Source organism: Nuphar pumila, chromosome 14 (genome assembly GCF_984573655.1).
Source record: "Nuphar pumila chromosome 14, dmNupPumi1.hap1.1, whole genome shotgun sequence".
Taxonomy (NCBI): domain Eukaryota; kingdom Viridiplantae; phylum Streptophyta; class Magnoliopsida; order Nymphaeales; family Nymphaeaceae; genus Nuphar; species Nuphar pumila.
This window is the reverse complement of record NC_143262.1, coordinates 88,819,026-88,846,234: the sequence shown is the minus strand read 5'-3', so window position 1 is coordinate 88,846,234 and position 27,209 is coordinate 88,819,026. Positions and strand designations below refer to the sequence as shown.

The window sequence follows — 27,209 nt, the reverse complement described above, 5'->3', positions numbered from 1 at the left end:
GAAGCATCATACTATATGGAAAAGCGCCTGTGTTTCGAAAGTGCAAAACATGGTACTTCCAAAACGTGCGGGGAAGCAAAAAAAAAAAAATTTAAGAAACCCATTTAGGGAAAGCTCGCTTCCCCTTCGCTTCTCTATACTTTTTTATTTTTTGTATTTTTCTTACTTTTTTTGCTTCTCTCTCTCTCTCTCTCAAGACGATTCATGGTTTGCTTCCTAGGTAGCTTCCGAGACGATTCTTGATTTGCTTCTAAGTTGTCCCAAGCTTCTCCCTTCCTAAATTTTGAAAGTGCTTCTTCTGGCTCCCGCTTCCCTGACTGACAACTCTGAAAAAACTTAATCACAAGAGTTTCAACTAGCAGGTTCCTTGACCACGAGGTTAGCAACTGTCACCGGGGTTCTTCAACTTGCCTTAGTGTCGTGTACCTTTGTATACTATTTTTAATAAAAAATTGCACAAAGATAAGCATGTCTCTGTGTCCTGGCGTATCTCTGGACATGCTTGGGGCTCGACTGAGATAGCTAGATGGTTAGGATCACACTATCATAACCAAGACCAATATCATGAAATGCAGTTCCTTGAATTCCAAATAGAAAATGTAGATATAGAGAACACCAACTCACAGAAAAGAAAGAAATAATATACTAATTTTGTTTTATTCAAAATTCCCTCCACTACACTTAAGACCTGATAACTATAAATTGCCAAGATAAGGGCCAGGCAAAAGGAGGGACCCCACAAAACTACCGGCTAACATCTTAAACAGAATCCTATTATCTAAAAACCCAAGGCCTAACTGATTAAAAAAAAGAAAGAAAAGAAAATTGCTCACTGTGGTTATTAACATTACTGCACAGTAAGCCTACAAAATAAGATTACTCGCATGAAACTAATAACAGAACCCCCCCCCCCCCAAAAAAAAAAGAAAAATATAAAAGAGGTGAAAGCAAGAACTAGGAGAGGATATGGTACAGAAATCGGAGGGAAGGGCATGACCATATCCAAAATGGAGATCCTTCTCCAATAAAAAAATATGAGAAGGTACCATGATGACCATGTTTTCATATCTGCTGCACCATGCCACCATATTGATCGTAGCTTGTCGTGATCATTCCGTGTTGTCTTCTTTCTTTGTCCCACTTTTCTTAGCGGGGTTCGTCCCTGGTCGAACAGGGTGCGAAGAGAGTGACATGTTCTTAGTGAGTGTAATTAATGAAGGTTTCCTATCATTTTCAAGAATCTTAGTTTTCCCTGTGTCCACTTCATCCAACTGCAAACCAGTTAACACAAATTCCGCCCATTAGTAACAATAGTCCATGGCAACATAAACACATACAGCAAAAAAGATAAAAGTTTTCATATATTTTGTCATACTGTGAGTGGGGATCCACATTTGTAATCAATGAAAGAAATAGAAAGAAATTTTTGGCATATGGTAATTCAGTAAGACAGAAAGCTCACCTGCGAATCGACTTTTGGTGGCAAAACAGGCGATATATTCCTGGTCTCCAGCAGTAATTTCTCTCGCCTTTCATAATAGCCAAAGTCATCCATTATTGAATCCTTAGCAGCATAATTCTTAAAAATCTTAAGCATTTCCAACCCTTGAAGAAATTTAATCTGAGAGAAAACAGCGGAAAAAAATGTTATATACTTGCCGGTAGACATAAAAAATGAATTTCATCCATGACTGAAAACTTTCATGAAAGAAGGCATCAACAGTACACACCTCCTGTGTATCCCTGCTATTTGTCACCGGTTTGTTTTCATTGTTTTCTAAAATGATGTGCCGGAACTGTGAGTTGGGAATGTCTTTAATTATGTGCCACTTCAAAGGGAAAAACCCATTCCACTTATCTTGTTGCCAGAAATCCATGCTCTTCTTGAAATCTACCTTTCCAATCATCTCTGCTAACCCACAAAAATGTCCACTAGCATTTACCTGGAGAACAGGACAAAGCAAACACAGAATAAGTAGACTACCAAGAATATCTATAGCACCAACTAATGGATACCGATATCATGCAAATTAGTAAATCACCTAATGAAAATCAATTAAATAACCAGGTTGGAAAAGATGGACTTCAACAGTTGCATTAAAAATTTGAATTTCCATAAAGATCAGAATACTAAAATTCATTTGATCTTTATTTGTTTTCGCATATCAATTTGCGGTTGAATGAGATAATGGACAGTTAGGTCACACTGTCATAACTGAGGGGTCTCAGGTTCAAACCTCACAAAGTGACCCCCAACCTGACTAAAAAACTCAATGAACATTATACCTGACCAAAAAATTGAACCAGAAGGCTATGGAGTACGGGCAGCGAATACTATTTTATAAAGATTAACGTTTCATGCAGACAAACAAATACCTTATAGCAAAGAGTTATTGCTAGACCTTTCCAAAGCACTTGGAAATGAAAGAAAGTTTTTAATATCACTGCATTCTAGGTGAAAAGTATCCAGATCGTATCTTAAATTAGTATGGCAAATTCTAGAGAAAGATCAGAACCAGATAGTTGAAAACATACCGAGAAGAAGAGGAATACAGGACACCTACTGCCCTTAGCACTTGATCTCTCCACAGCATTATGGAATGCAGCATCAAGTTTCTCATTTCCACTTGGGGTGCTTGCCCACACGTTATATTTAATGCTTTTATGTACATCGTCTTCGTTATAGGATTTTATGACAAAAAAGAGTGCCTGGTCGTATTTTGTCTCAAAGTCCAACAAATTATATTGGTCTCTTCGCATGGCAGGATTCAACTTATCGAGGATTTCTTCTACAACTGGGGACCCCTTAACTTTGCTAGCACGGGGTCCACGATTCTGTTCCACCAACTTATCGAAAGATCCATTTACATTAAGCTTGCCACTCATCCTAAAAGCATCATTGCCATACCAACTCCGACCATTGGGCACAAAATTCCTGGAACCATTTTGAGAAAGCAAGCCACCTTTTCCTTGATTCGGGTGCAATGCGTATTTTCCGAGAGTCAAATGTTTTTTTGGAAGAACGGCAGGTTGAAAACCAGATCCCAGAAATGGCACCTGTGAGAAACATGATGATACTGATTTAGCCTTAAAGAGAACAAAAAGCAACAGCATACTAATCAATGTGAAAATAAAGATCCACTGAACATATGCTACAAAAATATTCACACACAATCACCGTAAGGCAACTTAGAGCTCAAAGACAGTTCAGTACTCGGGAAAAAACCATCAACAGCATTATGTGAATCCAAATATTTCTATTCTCCTCAAAGAAGAGGAAGTTCTACATTATTTGTAAGAAATGCTAAAAGGTCAAAAGAGAGAGAATAAGAAGACGGAAAGACTTTTTAAATTGACTAATCAGTTATAGTGAATTCAAGGAAGAGAGGAAAATCAGCACAGAAGATACTAGAATCAAACCAATACAAAATCTAAAATTAATAAACAATTAAAAATGTCCACCAAGGCACAAAAAAGGCAAACAAGTAAAAGACAACCAACATATAGCCTCATTCACATACTACCTTGCTCAAAGGCTTCAAAGGCTCACTCTGGATCGCAGGGGCAGGAACATTAACGGATGCAGTGGAAGCATGAGATGGATCATCCAACGGTGATTTCATAGAACCCTTTGTATCAGCAGCAATGCTTGGTTTTGTGTGTTTTGAGGCCTTTGTGTGCGCAGGTGTGTTCCCATTTGCATTTGATTTAGAATTACCAAATCCAGCAGGTCCATTCAGACCATCACCAACAAGAGGCATGAGGTCCCATGAGAAAGATGGCACACCATCTGTACCATAAGGAACAGCAGGAGAGTGGAAAGGCTGTGAATACGTTCCAGTCGAATAAAAAGGAGGTTGCCCAAAATATTGTCCACTAGGGGACATCAACGACCCACAGGCATATGGATCATAGCCAGGGACATAGTAAACCATTGAATTACCATCTGTTGGATTACCCTGAAAAGAATTTGAAGAAAAGAAATCACAATATGAAGCAGTAGTTTCTAATATATGGGAGAATATCTGAAGACCGAGTTATTAAGAAGTGGCAAAGGATTATCATACAACAAAAGAAACTCAGAACAGAATAAGCAAGCTAGTAATGCCCTTTGCAAACCAAGCATAAGAATCTAAGAAGATAAATAAAGATCCATAACAAGCCAAGAAACTGAAACAAGTCAGATGACTACACTATAGGACTTACTAACAATGTATGCACATGCACACATGAACATGTGGAAATGCATGCACACGCACATACACGTGTAGATACTCAATCAATGGTAAACCTAAATCAATGTTAATCAAGTGCACCATGTTTAACTAGTATACTGCTTAAAACTAATGTAAATTAAAGAAGAAGAACCCACCAAATAAGGGATATCATGTCCATGTCCATTTCCATTAGGAAAATAGCCCATATTGTCCCACTCCCCAAAAGAACCATCGTAACCTGCAAGACAAAATCATGTATACTGAAATGTCAAAACATAAGGAGATCCAAAATGACAGAAGGAAAAGAAGCTGACAGCAATGAATTCATGGAATTCAGCAACTTACCAGGGTAATAGTATTCATAGCAATTAGTTGTAGGATAATACATTCCCTGATCAACTGGCAACTCTTGAACCAAACCACTTCCTCCGGAATAAAAAGTAGAAACCTCCACTGGTCCAGGTGTCAAATCAGAACGAGTATGATATCTCGTAGGAACCTGCAAATAGTACAGAATGGTACACACAAAATTGTTAAATTGTATCTCATATATATATATATATATATATAGAGAGAGAGAGAGACATATACATATATATTTCATATATATATGTCTGTATGTATCTCTCTCTCTCTATATATATATATTCTTTGTAATACCCTCTAGGGGTAAATCTGTTTTTTCACATGTAACACGCATATTCACTTGAATATGCTTTTTCCTTTTCTTAATTTTCTTTTTCTTTTCTCTTTTTCCTTTTTGGTTTTTTTATTATTGATTGAGGGGTCCACATTATAGACGTTGGAGCCCCTCCAACGGTCATAAATATGACCATTGGAGGGGCTCCAACGTCTATATGGGAGCCCCTCCATGGATCCCTTGTAGTCTATAAATAAGGGGTGTTTCCCCATTGTATGGTTATGCTTTGGAGTGATTACTCTCTCAAATAAAAGATAAATCTTTTATGCCTTTGTGCATTTGTGCTCATTTGTGAGTGTTTTCGTTGCGCCTTTGTGCACTTATTCTCTTTGTGATTCTTGTGGGTTATTCAAGTCATCTTTGAACTTGATGTTCTTGGAGATATTTTTGCATGGTATCAGAGCTTGGTTTATGAGAAGTGGAAGTATATGATATAGTCATCGTGATCGGTGCCGCGAAAATCGTGCCTTCTTATCTCTTTTCTTTTTTAGCGTGGAAGGCTCTTGTAAGATTCTTCCCGTTTGATGTGCTTTAAGAAACAGCAAAAAGAAGACCCATCATGGTAAGTGTTCTAATTGTAAAGACTCTTTTGTTTCTCATAAAAGCTCCTTAATAGCAGAAAATGACTCATTTTTTCTTCGGATTCAAACTCAACGGGTCAAACTATTATGTTTGGGTCGATAATATGAAAGCTCATATCAAGGGAAAAGGGCTTTGGAGCTACATCAAATATACAATTCCAGAACCCGAGGCAAAAATTACTATATTTGAAAAAGGAAAAATAAAAGTTCTTGATGGAGAGGAAAGAGTGAAAGATTTTGAAAAGTATAACAAAAAACATGAAGAATGGAAGATGAAAAACTACAAAATTCTTTTATGGATTTTTTTCTTTGGTTGAGACTAAAATCAATGCCAACATTTTGAAGTTTAAAAAGGCGTTTCAAGTTTGGGAATATTTTGAGATGTATACTTCGAGAGATTTATCTCACAAATATTACCTCCAAAAAAAGTCTTTGACCTTTCAACAAGGCGAAATGACTATTAGAGAATATTCACCGAATTATCATCTATTTGGGATGAGCTTGCTATTCTTAAACCAAAATAGATTGGAAACGCCATTGAGCTACAACACAAACAATTAGAAGAATATCGATTTTTTAATTTCTTGAATGATCTTAGACCCGAATTCGAGCAAATAAGATTTTCTCTTCTATCTCCTTTCACTTCTCCACCTCTTAAAAATGTTCTTACTAAGCTAAGTGGGGAAGAAACACGAATTGGAATGAGTAAAACCAATCAAAGTGTTCTAGCTATGCCTTCAACCAAAGATGAGAATGAAGGAGCTTATGTCGTCTCTAGGCCGGTAAATAATTTGAAAACCTATAAGTCTCCTCATTTCAACAAATTTCAAAATCAAAATCAAGGAGTAAGGGAAGGAGGCCAAAATGGAAGATGGAATCAAGGAAGAGTATGAAAAAATTATTTGTCATTTTTGTAAATAACCAGTACATATTAAGCTGGTTTGTCAAAAGTGAAAGAAGAAGGTGGAAACACGTTTCAACCACACAAGGAGAAGAATCCATCTACTTCCAACAATGGAGCATTATAATTAAGTCATGTCATGGAAGCTCTTCAACATCTCTTCAAAGGATCCATTTCCGGTGCTGCTATATCATCTTTTTCTACCCCCGATAAGATTCATTGGCTTTTAGATTCGGGTGTGACTCCCAATATTTTTATCGTTCAAAATATACAAAAAATGTTTTACCTTTTTTTTGTTTCAACCGCAAATGGTGCTTCTCTTGAAATCAAAGGAGTTGAGAAGTTTTAAAAACAAGATTTTTTTATTCCCAAAGTTAGATTTATACCAAAATTAAATTTAAATTTGCTTGCGGTCTCTAACTCTTGGACCATAAATGCGATGTTAACTTCTCATTAAATTTAAATTTGCTTGCCAGTCCAGAAAGTTGATTGGAGAAGGCTCTAGAAAATGAGATCTCAAATACATGGAGTTTTTACAAATTCCAAAACAATCTTTTTGTAATCTTTCCCAACATAAAGATATAAATGTTTGGCATAAAAGACTTGGGCATCCTAACACCATCAAGCTTTCTTATTTAAATTTTGTTAAAGATTTTGTAAAAGTGACTTCACTTGCAATGATTGTATTCTTGAAAAAAATGAGAAGCTTGCCTTTTGAACAAAGATCTATGTTCACAACCAAACCATTTAAACTTGTGTATTCGAATGTATGGGGGTCGATACCCGTTATATCTAAAGGAGGATTTGCATATTATGTTATTTTTGTTGATGATTATTATAGATATTGTTGGATATATTTCATTAAGCATAAACACAAAGTTTTTGCATCATTTAAAACATATCACGTGATGATTAAAAATTAATTTAATGGTAACCTAAAAAATCTTAAGACTGATTCTGGAAGTAAATATCTTTCAAATAAATTTAAAATTTATCTTGAAAACTATGAAATTGTTCATCAAAAATCTTGTCCCAAAACACCTCAACAAAATGGTCTAGCCGAAAAAAAACATAGGCATATTATTGAAACCACTAGAACTTTGCGTATTTCTCGAAACATTCTTAAAAGATTTTGGGCTGAGGCAGCTCTTGGATCTGTTTATCTTATAAATCGTTTTCCTTCAAAAAATTTAAATAAAATCTCACCTTTTGAAATTCTATATAAAAAAGAACCCGACTACAATAGGTTAAGAGTCTTTGGATGCAAATGTTTTGTTCTTACCGATAAAAATGATAAACTCTCACCAAAGGCAATTCCTCGTGCATTTCTTGGATATTCCAAAACTCAAAAAGGTTTTAGGTAATATGATATTAAAAATGATAAATTATATGTTTCTAGGAATGTAACCTTTTTAGAAAATGTTAGTGGTTTTGAAGAAAGTGAACCTCATAAAGAGAATGTAGATTATTCTTTTGTGTTTGAGTTGTTATCTAGAAATGATGATGTTTCTAGTGATGATGAACTCGTATATAATGATCTTAGTGATGATGAAAATATAGAAGAGAATGATAAATCTTCTTATCAATCTATTGATCATCCTATCGAAGAAAAACTATGTAGTGACCCTATCAACTATACACATATAGATAGAAACACTTTTAGAAGTGTAATTGAGAAATATAGTGAATCTAGTGAGCCTACCTCTACAAATAATCTAAATCCTCGAAGAACCGAAAGAGCTAGAAGAATTCCTTATAGATTTATATCCTATGAATCCTTCTCACCTAAATATAGAGCATGCCTTAGTGTCATCCATTCATACGAAGAATCTAAAAACTTTGAAGATGCCAAGAAAATTGTCGAATGGAGAGAAACCATGGATAATGAACTTAAAGCCCTTAAAAAAACTAAAACTTGAGAATTTTAAGATCTATAAAGTGGAAAGAAGACAATAGGATGTAGATGAGTTTTTAAGGTTAAGACCAAGAGTAATGGGGCTTTTGAAAAGTATAAAGTCTAACTAGTTGCCAAAGGGTATAGTCAAGAATATGGAATAGACTACGATGAAACTTTTGTCCCCGTTGTGCGTATGATTACTATTAGGTGTCTTATTACTATTGCTTCAATTAAAAAATAAAACATATATCAAATAGATGTCGAAAATGCATTTTTAAATGGTGACCTAAACGAAGAAGTCTATATGGATGCTCCTCCAAGAATGAATGTTCATAACAGTAAAGTTTTTGACCTACAAAAAACTCTTTATGGTTTTAAACAAGCTCTCAAAGCTTGGTATGATCGATTTAATAACTTAATGATCGAAAATGGATTTACTTCATGTTTTACTGACTTGTTTGTCAAGAAATCCAATGCAAAAACTGTGATTCTATTATTATATGTTGATGATATACTAATTACAGGTGATGATATTAAAATGATTAAGAGTATAAAATCTATACTAAAAGATAAATTTGAAATATCAGACTTGGGATTTCTGACATACTTTTTAGGCATTGAAATTGCCTATTCTCACAGGAGTTACTTTTTATCTCAAACTAAACTTGCATTTGAGATTATTGATAGGTCAGGAATAACAGATGATAAAGTTTGTGAAACTCCTAAAGTGGTAGGAACAAAGTTAAAAATCGATAATGGGGTTCGTGTAAAAGATCTCTCCTTACAAGCAACTTGTTGGGTCTTTGATGTATCTTAGCATCACTAGACCTGATATTTCACATGCCGTTCATCTTGCAAGTCAATTCCAGCATGCCCCTACATCAGTTCATATGAGTGCAATTCTCCGAATCATTAGATATATAAAAGGATCTTTGAATACGGGAGTATTTTTATCTTCGTCTTTTAAATTAAATTTAATTGCTTATACTAACTCTAATTGGGGAGGTGATCTAAATAACCGTTACTCCACCACTGGTTTTTGCGTGTTCTTGGGTGAATCATTAATTTTTTGGAGATGCAAGAAGCAACAAAAGGTGTCCCTGTCATCTACTGAAGCTGAATATCAAGTCATGGCAACTACAACCATAGAGATTGTTTGGATTCGCCAGCTATTGGAGGACATGGGGGTTCATGTTCAAGGGCCCATTGAAAAGACGTAGCCATTCACATCTGGGTCTGGACCCTGAGATCCAAACCCAATTCATTTTATCTATTTTAATGCATGCTCATTAATGGCATGTTATAATTTTAGTATTGTCTGTAATGGGTATTTTTGTACCCTAATTTCTGTACATGAGTTTACTTAATGAAAAGCAAGCATAGCCGACCCTATTGGGGTTTCTCCTGCAACCTTCAGAGCTTCTCTCTCCTCTCGTTCTTTGTTGATATGGTATCAGAGCGGTAATCCTCTCCAAGGTCTCAGTCCAAGGTATTTCTTCTTCTCTTACTCCTTTTCCAGCCAATGTATTCCTTTCTTTTCTGCATATTCCTATTCTCTTTTTTTCTGCCTATTTTCTTTTCCTATTTCTAAAATCTGAATCTGCATATTCCAGCCAACGTATTCTTCTAAAATCGAATGGATATTGTCTGAATCCTATCCTTTCCTATTCTCCTTCTCTGTGCAAGTTTCTGCATATTTTTCTATTTCCTATTTCTTACTCGTTCTCTTTTGACGTGTTTTCAATTTCTTTTCATATCACGTCTATATTGTTTCTTTTTGTTTTTCAAAAAGACAAGGTCATATTTAGAGATTTCGATATGAGTAAAACATCAGATCTCTTTTCCTTTCGGGTTTCCTTTCTTTTATTCATATTTGTTTTTCTTTCCTATTTGTTTTTCTTTTTTGAAAAGAAAAGCACGTTATATTCAAATAACGTGTTTCTGTTTTGCACTTCATTGGCTGACTTTTATTCAGATCGTCTTGCTGCATAACCTCGGTTTTTGCCTCGAAAAAAAAAAGGTAGCAGAGTTCTCTGAAACTTGTTCTTAGTTCTGATTCAAAGTCTTGCTTTCGCCTTCAATCGCCTATGGATTCTTTTTCTGCTTCTCAATCTGGCCTCTCTTCCAACTTTCTTAGCCAACTTGTATATGAGAAACTGAACAACTATAATTTTCTCACATGGAAAAGACAAATCATCCCATTCATAAGAAGTCAATACCTTTCTTAACACCTAGATGACTCTGTTTCTGTTCCTCCAGAGTTCATATCATAAGATGACAAGACTTGGGAGGGTGAAACTTCCATTACTTTTGTCAAAAATCCAGAATATATATCTTGGATGAAGCGAGACCAGGCTTTGGTTGCCTACATCACTTCCACGCTGTCACAGGAAGTGCTTGTGGCAACCCCAGATAACTGCACTGCTATGCAACTATGGCATCGTCTTATTGAGACGTATTCTCAAGTTTCTCAAGCTAGAGTTTTATTTTTAAAAGAGTTTCAAATGCTGAGAAATGACTCCATGATTGTCATGGAGTATTTAAGCTAAATAAAAACTACACAGATTAGTTGACTATTGTTGGTTGCGCGATCAGTGACAAAGATATGGTGCAACAAACCTTGAGCGAGCTGGGACCCGATTATCATATGATGGTTACTTCCTTGTTGTGTTTGCCAAACTTACCTACATTTGAAGATCTCTGCGCTAAGCGCTTACAGTATGAAATGACTTTGAAAGGATTCTCTGAAGGTAATCACAACCCCATTGGAGCACATGATGTTCTTGCCACCGGAGTTAACTATGGTCAAGGACGTGGCAAGTATGAATCTCGAGAAAGGAGAGGTCAAGAGAGGAATGGACAAGGAGCTCGTAGAATATTACCTACTCCCAGTATGCCTCCTAATCTGCAAAGGCAAAGAACAATACCTACCTGCTTTCTCTATAACAAAAGGGGGCACATAAAGGCAAATTGTTGGTTTAACCCGCAAAATAGAGGAAATCAATTGGAGACAAGAAAGGGAACAAATACATTGAAGAATAGTGGAGAAGTCAAAAAACTCTTGTTATCTGCCATAGCTGAATTGAACATCAAACAGAATGATCAAGGCACTTGGTATGTTGATTCTGGTGCAGCCACCCATGTTACTGGTGATGCTGGTAAGCTCCTAAATCTCGTTCCTTATGTTGGTAGAAATAGTATAGTCAGTGGAGATGGGTCTCAACACCATATTTTGCACATTGAAAATTATGTAATTCCTAAGTCTAACTCTTCTCTTGCTCTTTCAAATGTCATTCATGCTCCTAATATCAAGAAAAATATTGTTTCTGTATCTAAGCTTGTTGATGACATTAAAGATTCGGTTGAGTTTACTCCTTTTTCTATTTGTGTTAAGGACCTTCACACAAGGGAAACATTCGCTGAAGGAAAACACCAAGGGAATATGTATGTGTTCCAAGAGAATCCTTCCTCTCGTGTTCAGCCTGTTGACTCCACCTTGAGGCTCACATAACCATCTTCAGTTCCTTCTGATAGTGTTTTTAATCTTTCTGAATGTATTGAGCCAAATCCTTGGCATGGTCGTCTGGGTCATTATAGTAGTCACTTTATTGATAAGCTTGTTTCAAGTAGTCTTATTCCCAAGTCAAGTTTGAATTTAAGTGTCGATAATAAAAACTGTTCTAGTAGTCTTCAGTGTAAGAGTCATGTTCTTCTATTTCATTCCATTAATAAAAGAGCTTCAAGACCATTTGAAATCATATATTCTGATGTTTGGGGTTTGACCCCGGTTTCTTCAATGTCTGACACTAGATATTATCTCATTTTTGTTGACAGCTATTCTCGATATACATGGATCTTCTTTATAAAAAGTAAATTTGAAACCTTCAAGTTATTTCAAAATTTTCATTCCTTTGTTCAAAATCAATTCTTTGAGAATATCATTTGTTTTCAATGTGATGGAGGGGGTGAATTATCTTCAAATGATTTTATTAGTTTTCTCCAATCAAATGGGATAAAGAGGCAGGTGTCTTGCCCTCATACACCTCAACAGAATGGGATTGCTGAACGAAAGCATCGTCGTATTGTCGAGAGTGCAATGAGCATGATGCACGATAGTAATCTTCCAGTTTCCTTCTGGACAGAGGCTTTTCATACAGCAGTTTATGTCATAAATCGATTGCCCATGAACATCCTGGAAAACAAATCACCCTATTTCTCTTTGCATAGTGTGCATCCAAATTATCATGATTTGCGTGTATTCTGGTGCGTATGTTATGTTCATGTTGACAGTTCAATGCAACACAAGTTTCAGGATAAGGCCTTAAAGTGCAAATTTGTTGGGTACGTTGATGATTACAAAAGGTACAAATGCTAGGATCCTGTGAGCAAGCGCATCAAAATATTCAGAAATGTTGTGTTTAACGAATCAAATTTTGGTCATAGTGTTGACACTCCTCCAAACATTGAAGTTTATCATCCTTAGTTGAACTCAGATCTCTTTTCTAGTATTGATGATATTTGTTCTTCTGAATGTAATCAAAGAGGTGAGGAAAATGTATCCACTGCTACGCAAAGAACTCAGGAAAGTGTGATTTCTAGACCACTGTCGGCTCCCGAAAGGTATAAAGGCATTGTTTACTCTACACGTGAGAAAGAGATACCTCTCAACTCTAATCAGGAGCAGAATTCTCCTTCTGCTTTCATACAATCACCTGTTCACAGAAAATCTACCCGATATCGACATCCAATTGATAGGTGGGTTAGTTATGAGAACTTCACAATGGATTTTCAACTCTTTTTAGCCTCTCTCGGCAAGGAAGATCAACTCACAACATTTTATCAAGCAATAAATTCTAAGAGATGGATTGAAGCCATGAACGAAGAAATTGAGACTCTTCATGAATGTGGCACTTGGGATATTGTTCTCAGACTACACAATCAAAATATGGTTGGGTCAAAGTGGGTGTATAAGATAAAATATAAGTCAGATGGCACTATCGAGCGATACAAAGTTAAATTGGTTGCCAAAGGCTACACACAGGAGCAAGGACAAGAATATGATGAGACCTTCAATCCAGTCGTGAAAATGGGCACTATCCGAGTCATACTGACATTGGTTGTTGAACATCAGTGAACTCTCAGCCAACTGGACGTGAAAAATGTGTTTCTACATGAAACTCTGAAGGAGGAAGTGTACATGGAGCAGTCCACTGGGTATACAGAAGGAAACTCTAAAGAATACATGTGCAGGTTAAAGAGAGCTATATATGGTCTGAAGTAGGCGTTTCGATCTTGGTTTGACAGTTTTTCGATTGAAGTTGAAAAATATGGTTTTAGTCGATCTTTTCTTGACCGTTCTTTTTTCATATTCAAATGCAAAGATATAGTTACCCTGTTATTGATATATGTTGACGACATTATCATTACAGGTAACTTTAATGAACATATTGAACAGGTTAAAAAACTTTTGAACCATAGATTCAAGATGAAGGATCTTGGTAAGTTGTGATACTTTCTTGGAGTAGAAGTTGACAGGACTCTTGAATGCATGACACTTACTCAACATAAGTATATCGTTGATGTTCTTAGCAAGGCAGGTATGACAGATTGCAAGCCTCAGAGCACACCCAATGTACTTCATCAGAAACTCAGTCCCCAAAGAAGGAGATTTGTATGAGGATCCTACAGGATATCGCAGGATAGTAGGAATGCTTCAGTATCTTACCTTTACTCGGCCCGAGATTGTCTATTCTGTCAATCAGGTATCTCAGTTCATGCATGAACTACATATTGGACATATGGAAGTTGTTAAACACATTCTTCGATATTTAAAAGAAACTATTAGAGATGGTCTTCTGTACAGAAAAAGTATGCATGACCATCACATGCATGAACTTCTTACTTACACAGATGCAGATTGGGTAGGAGACCCAGATGAGCGTAGGTCAGCCTCAGGATACTGTGTTTTCATTGGCTTAAATCTTGTCTCCTTGAGCAGTAGAAAATAAAAGGCCATAGCCAAGTCGAGTACAAAAGTTGAATATAGATCAATGGCAGCTGCTACAGCTGAAGTAACATGGATCAGATACCTGTCAACATTTTATAAGACAGAAGGTCGACAAAAAAAAAATTGAACCAGAATACATTCGGATTGCTGATCAAGTTGTCGACTTGTTTACAAAAGGACTTATCAAAGATAGATTCTGGATGTTAAAAGACAAGTTGTTCATGGTTCAAAACCATGTACAACTTGAGGGAGGGTGAAAAGACGTAGCCATTCACATCTGGGTCTGGACCCTAAGATCCAGACCCAATTCGTTTTATCTATTTTAACACATGCTCATTAATGGCATGTTGTAATCCATAAAGTTGTGCTGTGATAACAAGAATGTAATTTATATTGTCAAAAATCACTCATTTCATAAGCGCACGAAGTATATCTAGATGGATTGTCACTATGTTAAAGAAGAATATCTGAAGAAAGTTATAGATCTTCCTTATGTAACATCAGAATATCAACTGACTGGTTTTTTTATTAAGGCGTTGTGTTCTCCTAGATTCAATTTTCTTCTTGGCAAACTTTCAGTCATTACATTGTAAGTTTGAAGGGAAGTCTTAAATTGTATTTCATATATATTTTCTTTGTAATACCCTCTAGGGGTAAATCTGTCTTTTCACATATAACACACATATTCACTTGAATATGCTTTTCCCTTTTCTTATTTTTCTTTTTCTTTTTTCTTTTTTCTTTTTTCTTTTTTCTTTTTTCTTTTTTCTTTTTTCTTTTTTCTTTTTTTATTATTGATTGAAGGGTCCACATTATAGATGTTGGACCCCTCCAACGGTCATATGGGAGCCCCTCCTTGGATCCCTTGTAGTCTATAAATAAGGGGTATTTTCCCATTGTATGGTTATGCTTTGGAGTGCTTACTCTCTCAATAAAAGATAACTTTTTTATGCCTTTGTGTAATTGTGCTCCTTTGTAAGTGTTTCATTATGCCTTTGTGCACCTACTCTCTTTGTGATTCTTGTGGGTTATTAGTCATCTTTGAACTTGATATTCTTGGAGATATTTTCACAAAAATAAGAGACATTGTTTGTAGGCGTGCATGTGTGTATCCGTGGATGTGCACATATGGGCAACACAAATCAACAAAACAAGGAGAGAGAGAGAGTACCACATTCACTCCAGATGATTTAGCAGGAGGATTTGCTTTAGAAACTTGTTTTGTTTGCTCAATAGCTGGATGATTTTGAGTCAAGCAACAAAACATGATCAAGATAAATGACAAGTACAAACTCAATTAGTGAGCAGATTGAATAACTCGTGCTGTTAACTACGAACCGATGCATATTCTGGCATCAAACAAGTTGGAGAAAAATATATATATTTTTCAATAATATCGACCCAAACAACAACCATTTAGTGCCAGTATACCAGTTAACACAGACCTGCAAACGTACAACTTGGCACTGACACAACAACTACATAACGTTCTTCAGAGTTCAGAGGCACTAAAACAAGCTACTTCACAAACCAATTACTATCTTGATATTTTTTCACATGAACAAAAGCAAACCAAAAGCTATTGTCAACTGACAACATAAGGGAAAAAAGGATACATTTCTCCATCTTTCCTGCGCCTGCCATGCTATAACACTGAAATTTCAATGATGGAACACAAACAGAGAGCTAAAACCACTTGTATCCAGCTGCTATGAACAAGCACAATTCTGAAACAGAAACAGAAAAATCAGCCACTTAGAATTCATCACATCAATAACCAATTTTCACACACACACACACACACACACAGGAGGCATCTCACTTTTTCTGCAGGCCACAGAAAATACTAAGAAAAAGAAGAAACCATATTGAATGATACACTCAACTAGCATAAATGAAAACTCAAACAATGAAGGAACATCACAAATAATTTCAGTAAAATTTAGTACTGATAAGTACCAACAAGAAGATTGATCGGATCGGGGGCCTTTTCCTCAAGCAAAACTAACAAACAAAAAAAACAAAAAAGAAAAAGAAAAAGAAAAAGAAGCCTTAATATACATCAAATTGTGTGGCACAGACCAACAAATTGCAAGATATAAACAAACACCCAGGCGAGGGCTCTTTTCATCAATCAAGATTCCAAGGAAATCAAAGGAGACAAGAAGAAGCAAACAAGGCAAGAGAAAGAAAGAGGCAGATGGGCAGTTGAATGCAAATCAGACTCTAAGTCATAATAAATCTGGAAACAAAAACGTCGGCAAAAAAAGGAAAATATATAGAAACCTATTATGTCAGAGATGCAAAGAAAGAAGAAATGTAGCAGCGAAGGGATCTTAAAGGAAAAATTTAGAAAAGGAAATAAAATAATAAAGTTTCAGCAATAGCCTCACGAGATACTAGGAAAAATTTTCCTGCCAATTTGAAGAAAAACCATAAAAGAAAACTCATCGACGGCCAGAAAGTTTCTTTCCTCCGTCATAGAGACGGCATAACCGTCGGATCAAGGAAATCCTACTATCATGAAACCAATGGGCAGAAATTCCTTTTACTTAACCAAGAAGGAAAACCCCAACGATAAGAACCCATAGAAATTTTTAAACTAGAAAACAATTTCGTTACAGAAAAAACCCCAAAAGACTTGATTTCGAAAGCCATAAAATTTCTTCTTCCCTCAGTGAATGCGGCGTGAAGCTTTCACACTTAGATACGAAAAAAAACACTAAATTGGTTGGATTAAAAACCAAGAAAATTCACTTACCAAGCCCTTGGAACTCATATTCGATTAAAAACCCAGTTTTACAGAGAATTTTCCGGAAATATGTGTAAACTAGACGGAAAACTTCTTTCCGTCAAGGAGATAGACAGAAGGGAACCTTTCTTCAAACTGCACAATGATTCGGTCTTTTCAGTAGACTGTTCAGAAAACCGCTTCCTAACAAAAAAATAGTCGGCACAAAACCGCGTGTTTCTTCGAAATTTACAAGGAAAGTTGAAAAAAGCATCAAAACTCCTTTCCGCGGAAAAAAGCTGCTTTCTTTTTAACGGAAAAAGAGATCGAGTAACAAAATCAGCCGTAAAACCGCTTGAAGTCGAACAAGTAGAGATTTTCTTCGACAGCGGAAGACGTCTAAAACGCTCCCAAGAAGCAGTCCTCCTTCAGGCAAACTGCGGCTTCCGACAGAGAAAAAGTCGCATCTTTGGGCTGCAGAAAGGTACGATGTCACCGTAGCTGGTCGGAAAACCGCTTTCTATCAAGACTACTGCCATAGGGATCGCGCTTCCTTCAAGATTCGAAAGAAAACAGTTTCCACACACACACGCAGAGTCCTCCAAACCGCAGAGTCGATGTGCCGTTCATGCGCAGGAAAGAATTGGCACAAAAAAAGTACCCTTACTCAAAAATACACGCAAAATGGATCTTTGAGAGAGAGAGAGAGAGTCCCTCACACAAACCGCAAAGTGTCTGATATTCCGCTCGTTCGCAGGAAAAAATCGGCACAAAAACCGCTGCTTTTACTCACACACAAAAATCGACCTTTCGGACTCCAAAAAAACAAGAAGAATCAAGAGATCACCCACTACGAATCGATTCTCCGTCCGGATACGGTCATCGGAAAAAGGCCAAAAAAAAGAGAAAAGCAAAGAAAAGCCCTAAGAAATTTTATTCACCGGAGAATCGCCGGAAAACCGGTCTTCTTCACAATTCTGCGGTTCCAAGGCGTATCGGATGCCTCGAAACCGAGAGAGAGAAAGAGAGAGAGAGAGAGAGAGAGAGAGAGAGAGAGAGAGAGAGAGAGAGAGAGAGAGAGACCCAGCCACACAGCAAAGAATCGACACTCCGTTTATGCGCAAGAAAGAATCAGCACAAAACCGTTCCTTTTACTAAAAGACACACAAGAATCGATCTTTCGTACTCCAAAAAAACAAGAACCAATAGATCACCCACTAGAAATCGGTTCTCCGGCCTGATACGGTTGCCGGCGACAGGCAAAAAAAAGAAAGGATAAAAGCAAAGAAAAACCCTAAGAAACTTTACTCACCGCAAAATCGCCCGAAAACCGGTCTTTCTTCACAATTCTGCCCCTCCGATATGGATAGAACGCCTCCAAACCGAGAGAGAGAGAGAGAGAGAGAACGCTCCGAGAGAAGAGGAGCCAAGGGGGGCGCGAGAGAGAGGAAGAAGAGGAAGAGAGAATCTCAGCCGTCGATAAAATCCAAGGGCCGATGATGTTTACCTGCTTTTTCAGAAAGCATTTTGAGCCGTCGGATCTGAAAGGGTGGAGGCAGATGGGTGGCGCGAACTTCGCGTACAGGGGATGGGCGGTAATAACTAAATTTCAAATTTTATAAATTGGTCAATTGAGCCCTAATGAAATTGAAAAGCCCTTGGTATTGAAATATTTTACGTTCATGCTATTCCTTGAATCCTTGCTGTCCACGAGTGCCACGACGCGAGGGATGCAAGTGAGTCGGATCCAGTACTGAACTTTTGCAATTTTTAACTGTTCTGGATCCGATTCCGATCTGAATCTCCATGTATTTAGCTGTTTCGGATCCGAACTATTTGCATCCCTACGAGGCCCACGACTGCCAGACACAACTGATGTTGCAACTTTTAACCTTATCTGGATCCGGAAGTTATCAGGTCTGAGTTCCCCAGGTTTGGATTGGATCTATCCATTTTTTTAATACAGAAGAAAAGCACCTCACTCACTCGTGAGTTTACTAGTGTAAAAACCCCAAGTGTCATTTGCCTAGGGGGTGTCAATGGGTCCGGTTTGCCCCAAACCCGACTTGTACCAAACCCTATAGGGTCAGTAGTGTTTGGTGATAACTAAGAGGATCCAATTACAATCAGGGTTATACCTGAAGGGTCCGAGTAATATATGGAGCTAGGTATGGTTTGTGAAATTTCATACCAGACTCAGAACCGACCTGAGTTTCGATTAGATCCACAATTTTTCAATGTAAAAAAGGATAAAAAAAAAATTATTTTACCTGGTATAGTCCGGGCCTGATTCATGTATTCCTTATTGATTTTGGGTATGAATTTTCTTATAGTGAGTCCAATATCTCAAATCAGTTTTGGGTCTGGTTTTACTTGAATCAGAACCAAACCCAATCCGAGTGAGTTTCAAACTTGTGACGTCCCCTCAACTTGGTGATGTACAGGCGCTGCTCCTAGTAGATGAGCAGAACTGCTTTATCACCTTTTGACTCAAGATCCATCAGATTTCTAAGCCATCTTCAATTTTCATAAAATATAAGCCCGATTTATCTGGGTTTTGATATGAAGGAGACCCGATCCAATTAGATAATTTGTTTGTTTTGTGCTATGTGGGGCCCACAATGAAATACACTCCCATAATTTTTGTGATCCACATTGAAGACCATGTCCAAGATCTCTCTTTTGCCTTTTCATCAACTTTTACTCATCCAAAAGCAAAAAAAAAAAAAAAAGAGGAACACGTATAACGTATTGACGCCATGGTCATACTATGGCTTGCAATCACTCATTTTTTGGTGTACAAAACTACCACAAATTATTAAAGGGGGAAAGAAAATCTTATTATTTTGAAAGTCATTTTAACATTTTTGTGATGTTTTCATGGGAAACTGCCGCTAGGATAATAGACCTAGCGCTCTGCTTGCTATACTTAGGGATGGCAGTGGACAGAGAGAAAACGGGGCTCCGCCCCACCTCGCCCTGTTTGGACCGGGGATAGAGGACATGAAACAAGGATGGAACAGCGGTTAAAATCAAAACCTGTGCAAGGATGGACTTAAGTTTTTTCCCACCCCGTCCCCAATCCCCGTTAGTAAAAATAACTAGAATATTTTTAGGGATAGCATTGGACCGGAGAGAAACAGGGCCCTGCCCCGCCTCACCATGTTTAGACCAGGGATGGAAGTTAAAATCAAAACCTGTGCAGGGATGAAGGCGGGGATGGAGGGCAGAATTTTGAGACAGGGCAGGTGTGAAGACCTTGTCCCCAGCCTCCCTTTCAGGTCCACTGCCATACTTATAGTCGGGGGTTCGGGGGCAGTGCCTCCCTCGAATTTTTTTTTTGAGATAAAATAAAAAATGGCTACAATTATTAATAAAAATCTATTTCATATGGACAAATCAAACTATTTGCTGCAGTCAGGGCTGGGCTAGGACTGGACTGGACTGGACTGGACTGGACTGGGCTACAAAAATGGATAAAAATCTATTTCATATGGAATTAGGGCTGGGCTAGGATTGGGCTTTTAAAAAAAAAAAATCTTACTGTTTCGGGAGGCAGGACTGGGCTACCCCTTAGCTACGCCCTTGATGGTCACTGTTCTGGCAGCGTAGTAAAACTCGGTGGGCTAACCTGTTTGGTGTTCCTCTATATTTTCAACTTCTACTCCTTGATTTTCCGCGCACCTAGGGATGCAAATGGACTGGATCCAGTATAAAACTTTTATGATTTTTAGCTGTTCTGACCCAATCTAGATCCAACTTTTCTATGTATTTAGCTTATTTGAATCTGATCCGTTTGTATCCCTGCGTGCATCCCACTTGAGAGCTGTGCATCTTTCACTTGCAAATTGGTAAATGAGTGGAGGATGGGCAGTTCGGGCCCGGCTTGTTAAGGGTACACTCCAGCTCGAGTTTGGTGAGCCAATCACGAGCTGGTTCATTTTTTTTTTTAATTAAGCTTAAGTGTTTTTAAGCTTGATAATATATAAAACACATATAATATATATAATATACATAAAATATATAATATATAAAACACACCTATACAAGCCAATCATGTTCATACTTGGTTCGTTTAGTTAAATAAGCTGGCTCATAGCTCGGCTCATCGAGCTCAATTTCCAGCGGAGCCAAGCTGAATGGCAAGCTGCTCGTCTCGTTTCCCAGCCCTAGGTTTTATGGTTGACACAAATGGGAATAGATCCAATAGAACTGAGTAAATAACCTTGCGCATGCACACACACACATATGAACACATGCCTGCATCCACACACACACACATAGTCGCCATCCGGCTGCAGTAAATGCTATGGCTAGTACCCTCGACCCCAGGGCTTATGCTTGCTACGGCTTAAGCAAGGGGGATAATGCCAGCAGGAATCGAACCCTCAACTGCCCGTGTAACAGCCAAGCCCCTTTCCAACTAAGATAACCCTCCCGTCAGGTCTGTGAATGGAGACTAGTTAAAAAGGGTGAATGCAGCTAAAATATAAATCAGTTATTTATATTTAAAACCGCACATAAACCTCATTAACATACAGTTTTGTCTGTAATTTATAATTAAATAATTTATACCCTTTCTTAAAAATTATACCACTTTTACTAGAAGAAACAAGTAGGTTTGGAGTATTTAGACAGTATCAAGGCATATAGTTGCCCCATTCTTCAAATTTGTTAGGTCGAGAGTACCAATTTGTACAGTGAGCACGACAGATTATTGAGTGCAAGCCAATGTTATCAAAATCCTGTCGAATCGGCCGATTCTAATTGGTCCCAAATTGATTCGTTTCGGGTTCAAATCCATCCATGCTAGTTATTCAACCCCGAGTCGGTAGAATCAGCCTGCATTGATCCTATTTGAGCTGAATTGGGATTGAACTGATCTTTCCTTTAATTTTTTTTTTTGTAAATTTTTTTTTTGTGATTTTTTTGAATTTTAAACAAATTAAATCGACCACTCAGCCCGATTAGATACGACTCTGAATCAGCCGATTCTTTGAATCCTTTTGAAAATTGATTAAGAGAACCATTTTGACAAGATTGGTGAAAACAAACAACCATGGCCCATGAAATAAGTATGAAGCCTAGGAAACAAGATGAGTTGCTCTTGGCTTGGCTCATAAGGTGCTCATTTGAACAACCTAAATGGTTGGCCAAACGATTCAGGGGCCCATACCGATGATGACAACATTGGGAATCCATATAAAGCAAATATGCAGTGAGGAAATGAGCAGAAAGTTATATAAAATCAACATGCAATATTGTTACAAGTAATTACTCTTTTCTAATATAAAAATATAAGAAGTGAGAGAGAAGACACAAAAAGAACGAAGGAAACTCTGAGGAAGCGATGAGGAATAAATTTGAGGAGGAAAGAAAGAAGCGAGCTTCCCATTAAAAGGAAGTGAGTTTCTCAAGCATCTCCTCATTTTGAAGAAGCAAGGAGTTTCTTGCTTGTGAAGTGTGCTTCCAGGAAAGTGAGTTTATCCATTTGGCAAGAAACTTCTAGTAACTATATGTCAAACTAGAACAGCGAGTGTTGGGCCAAACACATGTGGTATAGGCTTCTTAACTAATAATAAATATATTTTACATAAATTTATATCATAGAGTAGAGATGGTTAAACTGTTTGACCCCACTCTGCTTTTCTGCCTTGCACAAGGACTCCTTAAGGATACTTGATCTATTCTAGCTCTTGCGGTTTGGCTTCAGTTACCTCCCAATTAAAAAAGTATCGACGAAGATGTTGATTTGTTCGAGTGAAAGAGAATGTGCTAGATTTTATCCATCATCGGCAAAAAATGGTGCACGTGTGTGCAGTGCGATGGGGCCTATGGTGATGTGCACGTTGTTATGTGGCAACGATACGAGGCAACACAACATTGCTCGTAAGCAACTCAGCAAGCAAGCCTAAGTGTGCACACAACTTCTCAAGTGCATATGCTCAACTCAATACTCCATGCCACGGGGGTCTTTTCGAACACTTACGGCCATATGCCATGCTTCAAGAGTGCTACATCACTTGCGGCCCATTTCAATATCAAGCCCGCAAACGGAAGCCTTCCATACAGATTTCCTGTGCCAGTGTCGCTTTACAACCATGATACAATGTATTTATTTTGCTAGTGAACTTGTTTAAGCTTGGCTCGATAGGTTTAGGGTTAAATTTTATTATTTTTAACTTAAAAAATATATTTTTTTGTAAATGAGATACCACAAACTCAACTCGTTTAACTCGGGCTCACCATAAGTGCGAGCTTGGCTCGGTTTACCACAAGGATGAGCCAAATTTAAACACCCTCAGTTTGGACTTTGGATCATTTATCAGCCCTACTCATAGCCCAAATTTTATTCTAAAGTTAACAGTTCAGTATCATGCAAACTACTTTCATAAAGTACAATGTTTCTTATGCATTTCATTCTGAAGCAAGATAATCTGTGCAAGTTATTGAGCTCACATTTCCTCAAAGTAGGGTTCTTGAACTTAATCATCCACTGTGAGGCAACCAAGAAATGCCCATGGCTTCCTCAACAATATTTCTTCTTCTTCTTCCTTTTTTTAATGACAAGGAACTGTCTAAGCAACACAAGTCACTTAATGAGCCCACCTCCAAAACCCACACCTTACTGGGGCTCATCGGCGAACCTCAACTATGATATATTTGATGGATCCTATTTCAGATCACACAGTTTCACAATCAACATCATGACATAAATCAGGATATACAACAACATAAATCAGGATAATCATGATTAACATCATGATTAATAGTCAATCGAAACAGGAACAGGGAGCAAGCATATCGATTTCCGCATAATACCAAAATCCAGACAACAACACATGAACAAACAGATGCAGAGAACACAATAAAAACAATGAAAACATGTTAATATTGTATAACAGGCTAAGACGTACGAAAATACTCCCCTTAGAGAATATTCGCCCCCACATATAGTACAAACAGGCTCTGACGTCCTTCCCCCATGATACAATAGCCTTGACGATCAAGATCGGTGCACTCCGACGGATCGTCCTTCGAAAACAACCTCTTTGAACCGTTGTTGCAGAAAGCCCCTTCAGGGAGAACCCAGAGAAAGAGAGAGCGAGAGGAGCAGGGAGAGAGAAAACGCAGAGTCTTTCTTCCTCAGAATTTTATGCGTCTAGTATATGCGTAACCTCAGCCCTAACCACGTTTTTACAACTCACGAACGGTTACAAAAATGTGGAAGGGATCCGTTATGGAATCTGAGGAGTCGAGACCCATTAACGGACACAGACTATGATGAGTTGTGACCTATTATCATTTCTTATAACCCATTAATGAATCCAAATAATCACAGAAACTTTGGGCAAAAAGGTACTTTGGTCTTGATTGGATATGACCCTAAAGGGCCAATTACCCGAACCCGAGCTCGACACGACACGCGGGCGCGCACGCGTGTGTCTGATAGTCATCACATCCTCTTGTTCTTAGGAACAAGTGTAAGAGTTTACATGTAGGTTATAAAGCTCACAACAAACTCAAACCTCTTCAATATAGGACTATTCCACATAATCAAGACCAAACCTTTTTTTTTCAAAAAGGAAAACAACCCACATTTTCTTCATTTGAATTTTCTCACCTTTTCTTCCTATATTCAACATTTCCCCATAGATTCAAAGAATGAAAGCGAGAAGAAACCAAAGATGGGATAATCTGCAGTAGGACATATCATGCTTTCAGTAATGGTACCTTCCGGTTTGAACCACTACCTTAATTGACTAGCTTTACCCTCACAGGAACGAAGTGAACTGGAGTCTTGAACTTGAACCTTTGGTGTAGGAGTGTCCATTAGCAATAACATGATAAAGGTTCTGATTGTAATCTTTAGGGGTGGTGCGTTAAAGGTCATGCACCCGAATCCTGTTTCATGAGCGACTTTAGGAATAACTCAATTCCTTAAACTGCGACCACACAATCAAGCTCACATAGGTGGGCTTCTCTAGAGATGCACTGCTAACATCTCGCCCATAAGGCTTTGAACCCAATCAGAGTTTTAATTCTTCCTTAACTTGCAACTACAACACCTTTCTAGAGTAATCAGAGGAACAGACACAGATACATAGTATTCCATAAATAAGGTGCTATTCAGTTCACCCTACAGCTTGTTATTACTACATTAAACCTACTTTGTGGGATCTCCACTCAGATAAGTTGGGTTGCTACTATAGATGAACTACTTATGGGTTTCAGTCTCATCCCTTATCTGGATTTTCGGACTAATGACTTATCTAGTCCTTTCGTTAATGGATCAATTGTGTTCTCTTTGGATCCAACATAGTCCACAATAGCCACTAATTGAGACACCAATTTCCTTACAGATTTTATTCTGACTTAGATGTGTCTTCTTTGCTTTTGATTATATTTTGTGCTTTTGTTTTTTGCAATTGTGGCCATATTGTCACAATGCACAGATATAGTAGGAATTGGTTTGCTTATTAAAGGAAGTTCCTCAAGAAGTCCCTTTAACAATTCAGCTTTCAATCCTGTGATATCTAAAGCACAGAGCTCAATCTCAAAAGTAGATCGTTACATGATGGTCTGCTTTACTGATCTCCAGGCGACTGCGCCGTCACCCAAGGTAAATATATACCCTGTTATGCCATAACTCCCAGAGTTCATGGCTATCTAGCTCGCATCACTATATCCCTCAAGAACAACAGGAAATCTCTTATAATGCAAACTCAAGGAAATAGTTTCTTTCAGGTACCTAAGTACCCTTTCCAATGCCTTCCAATGAGTGCGATTTGGACAACTTGTGTATCTACTTAATTTTGTCACGGAGAACAAAATATCTGGTCTCGTGCAATTTGCAAGATATATCAAACTTTTAATAATATGAGAATACCTTAATTGAAACACAGGGATACCAATAGTATTCTTATGAAGAGGAATAGAAGGGTCATATGGAGTTGCTACAGATCTTCCTTGGTTATAACCAAATTTCTTAAGTACTTTCTCAATAAAGTGAGATTGAGAAATGACTATCCCCTCAGCTGAACGAGTCAGCTTTAAGCCTAAGATCACATTTGCAACACCCATATCCTTCATATCAAATTTACTACTAAGAAACGACTTTGTCTCATTCACAATTCTCATATTGAAATCAAACAATAGAATATCATCTACATACATGTATAAAATAATACAAACATCACTTTTAACTTTGCAATAAACACATTTATCAGATTAATTGACAACAAAGCCAAATGATAAAATAATATTATCAAACTTCTCATGCTATTGTTTAAGGGTTTGTTTTAGTACATACAATGACTTAACAAGTCTACAAACTTTGTTTTCATTACCAGGAGCCACATAACCTTCAGGTTGATAAATATAGATCTCTTCTTTGAGATCACCATGTAAAAAGATAGTTTTCACGTCCATTTGATAGACTGAGAGATCATAAATGGAAGCTAGTGCAATAAGCATCCTAATAGTGGTCATCCAAGTAACCGAAGAATAGATATTAAAATAATCTATTCTCTCATTTTGTTTGAACCCCTAGGCAACTAGTCTTGCCTTGTACTTGTCAATGGATCCATCTGGTTTCAACTTCTTCTTAAAGATCTATTTGCACTCAATAGTGGAACTACCACGAGGGAGGTCAACCAATTCCCAAGTGCCATTAGAGACAATGGAGTCCATTCCACTCTTTATAGCTTCTTTCCAATGTGTTTCTTCAAGTGAAGCTATTGCATATCGAAAAGTGAGAGGATCATCATCGATAAGGTAAGTGATAAAATCACTTTCTAAATCCTTGGTAATCCGTGGTCTCTTGCACCTTCTAGGTTCAGCCACTTTCTCAGACTCAATGGGTCTAGGATGGGAACAAGATGGTTCTACCCCCACATCTGTTATCTTTTCCACATGTTCGGGAATGAAACCAGAAGTTGAAAGTATATCTAAAGAAGAAAGATTTTGAGGGACACCAACTTCCATGGAAAATACATCCTCAAAGAATGTAGCTTCTCGAAGCTCAACAGTAGAGTTTACATTTATGCCAGATATCTTAGACTTAATTACTAAGAACTTGTAGGCATAACTGTTTTCTACATAACCCAAAAAGACAACATCTACGGTTTTAGAACCTAGCTTCTTCCTGTTGTACTCTGGGACAAGTACCTTTG

At 37.5% G+C, this 27,209-nt stretch overlaps 1 protein-coding gene across 4 annotated transcripts; it reads right to left on the bottom strand.

Annotated features, from left to right (window-relative positions):
- Positions 1 to 568: 568 nt before the first annotated feature.
- LOC149817316 (YTH domain-containing protein ECT4-like) lies at positions 569 to 18,452 on the bottom strand. 4 transcript variants are annotated; one of them, XM_089987882.1, is made up of 11 exons: positions 17,180 to 17,258; positions 16,263 to 16,307; positions 15,920 to 16,030; positions 15,475 to 15,539; positions 4,563 to 4,716; positions 4,373 to 4,455; positions 3,525 to 3,959; positions 2,536 to 3,057; positions 1,731 to 1,943; positions 1,463 to 1,621; positions 569 to 1,271 (listed from the first exon to the last, which is right to left on the bottom strand). In XM_089987882.1, the coding sequence occupies exons 3-11, from the start codon at positions 15,945 to 15,947 to the stop codon at positions 1,110 to 1,112; spliced, it is 1,821 nt and encodes a 606-aa protein (XP_089844008.1). In that variant the 5' UTR covers positions 15,948 to 16,030; positions 16,263 to 16,307; positions 17,180 to 17,258; the 3' UTR covers positions 569 to 1,109. The 4 variants fall into 4 exon arrangements, with proteins under 4 accessions (XP_089844008.1, XP_089844011.1, XP_089844009.1 ...); XM_089987885.1 differs by lacking the exons at positions 16,263 to 16,307; positions 17,180 to 17,258 and adding an exon at positions 18,347 to 18,452; XM_089987883.1 differs by lacking the exons at positions 16,263 to 16,307; positions 17,180 to 17,258 and adding an exon at positions 18,253 to 18,269.
- Between the last annotated feature and the right edge of the window lie 8,757 nt (positions 18,453 to 27,209).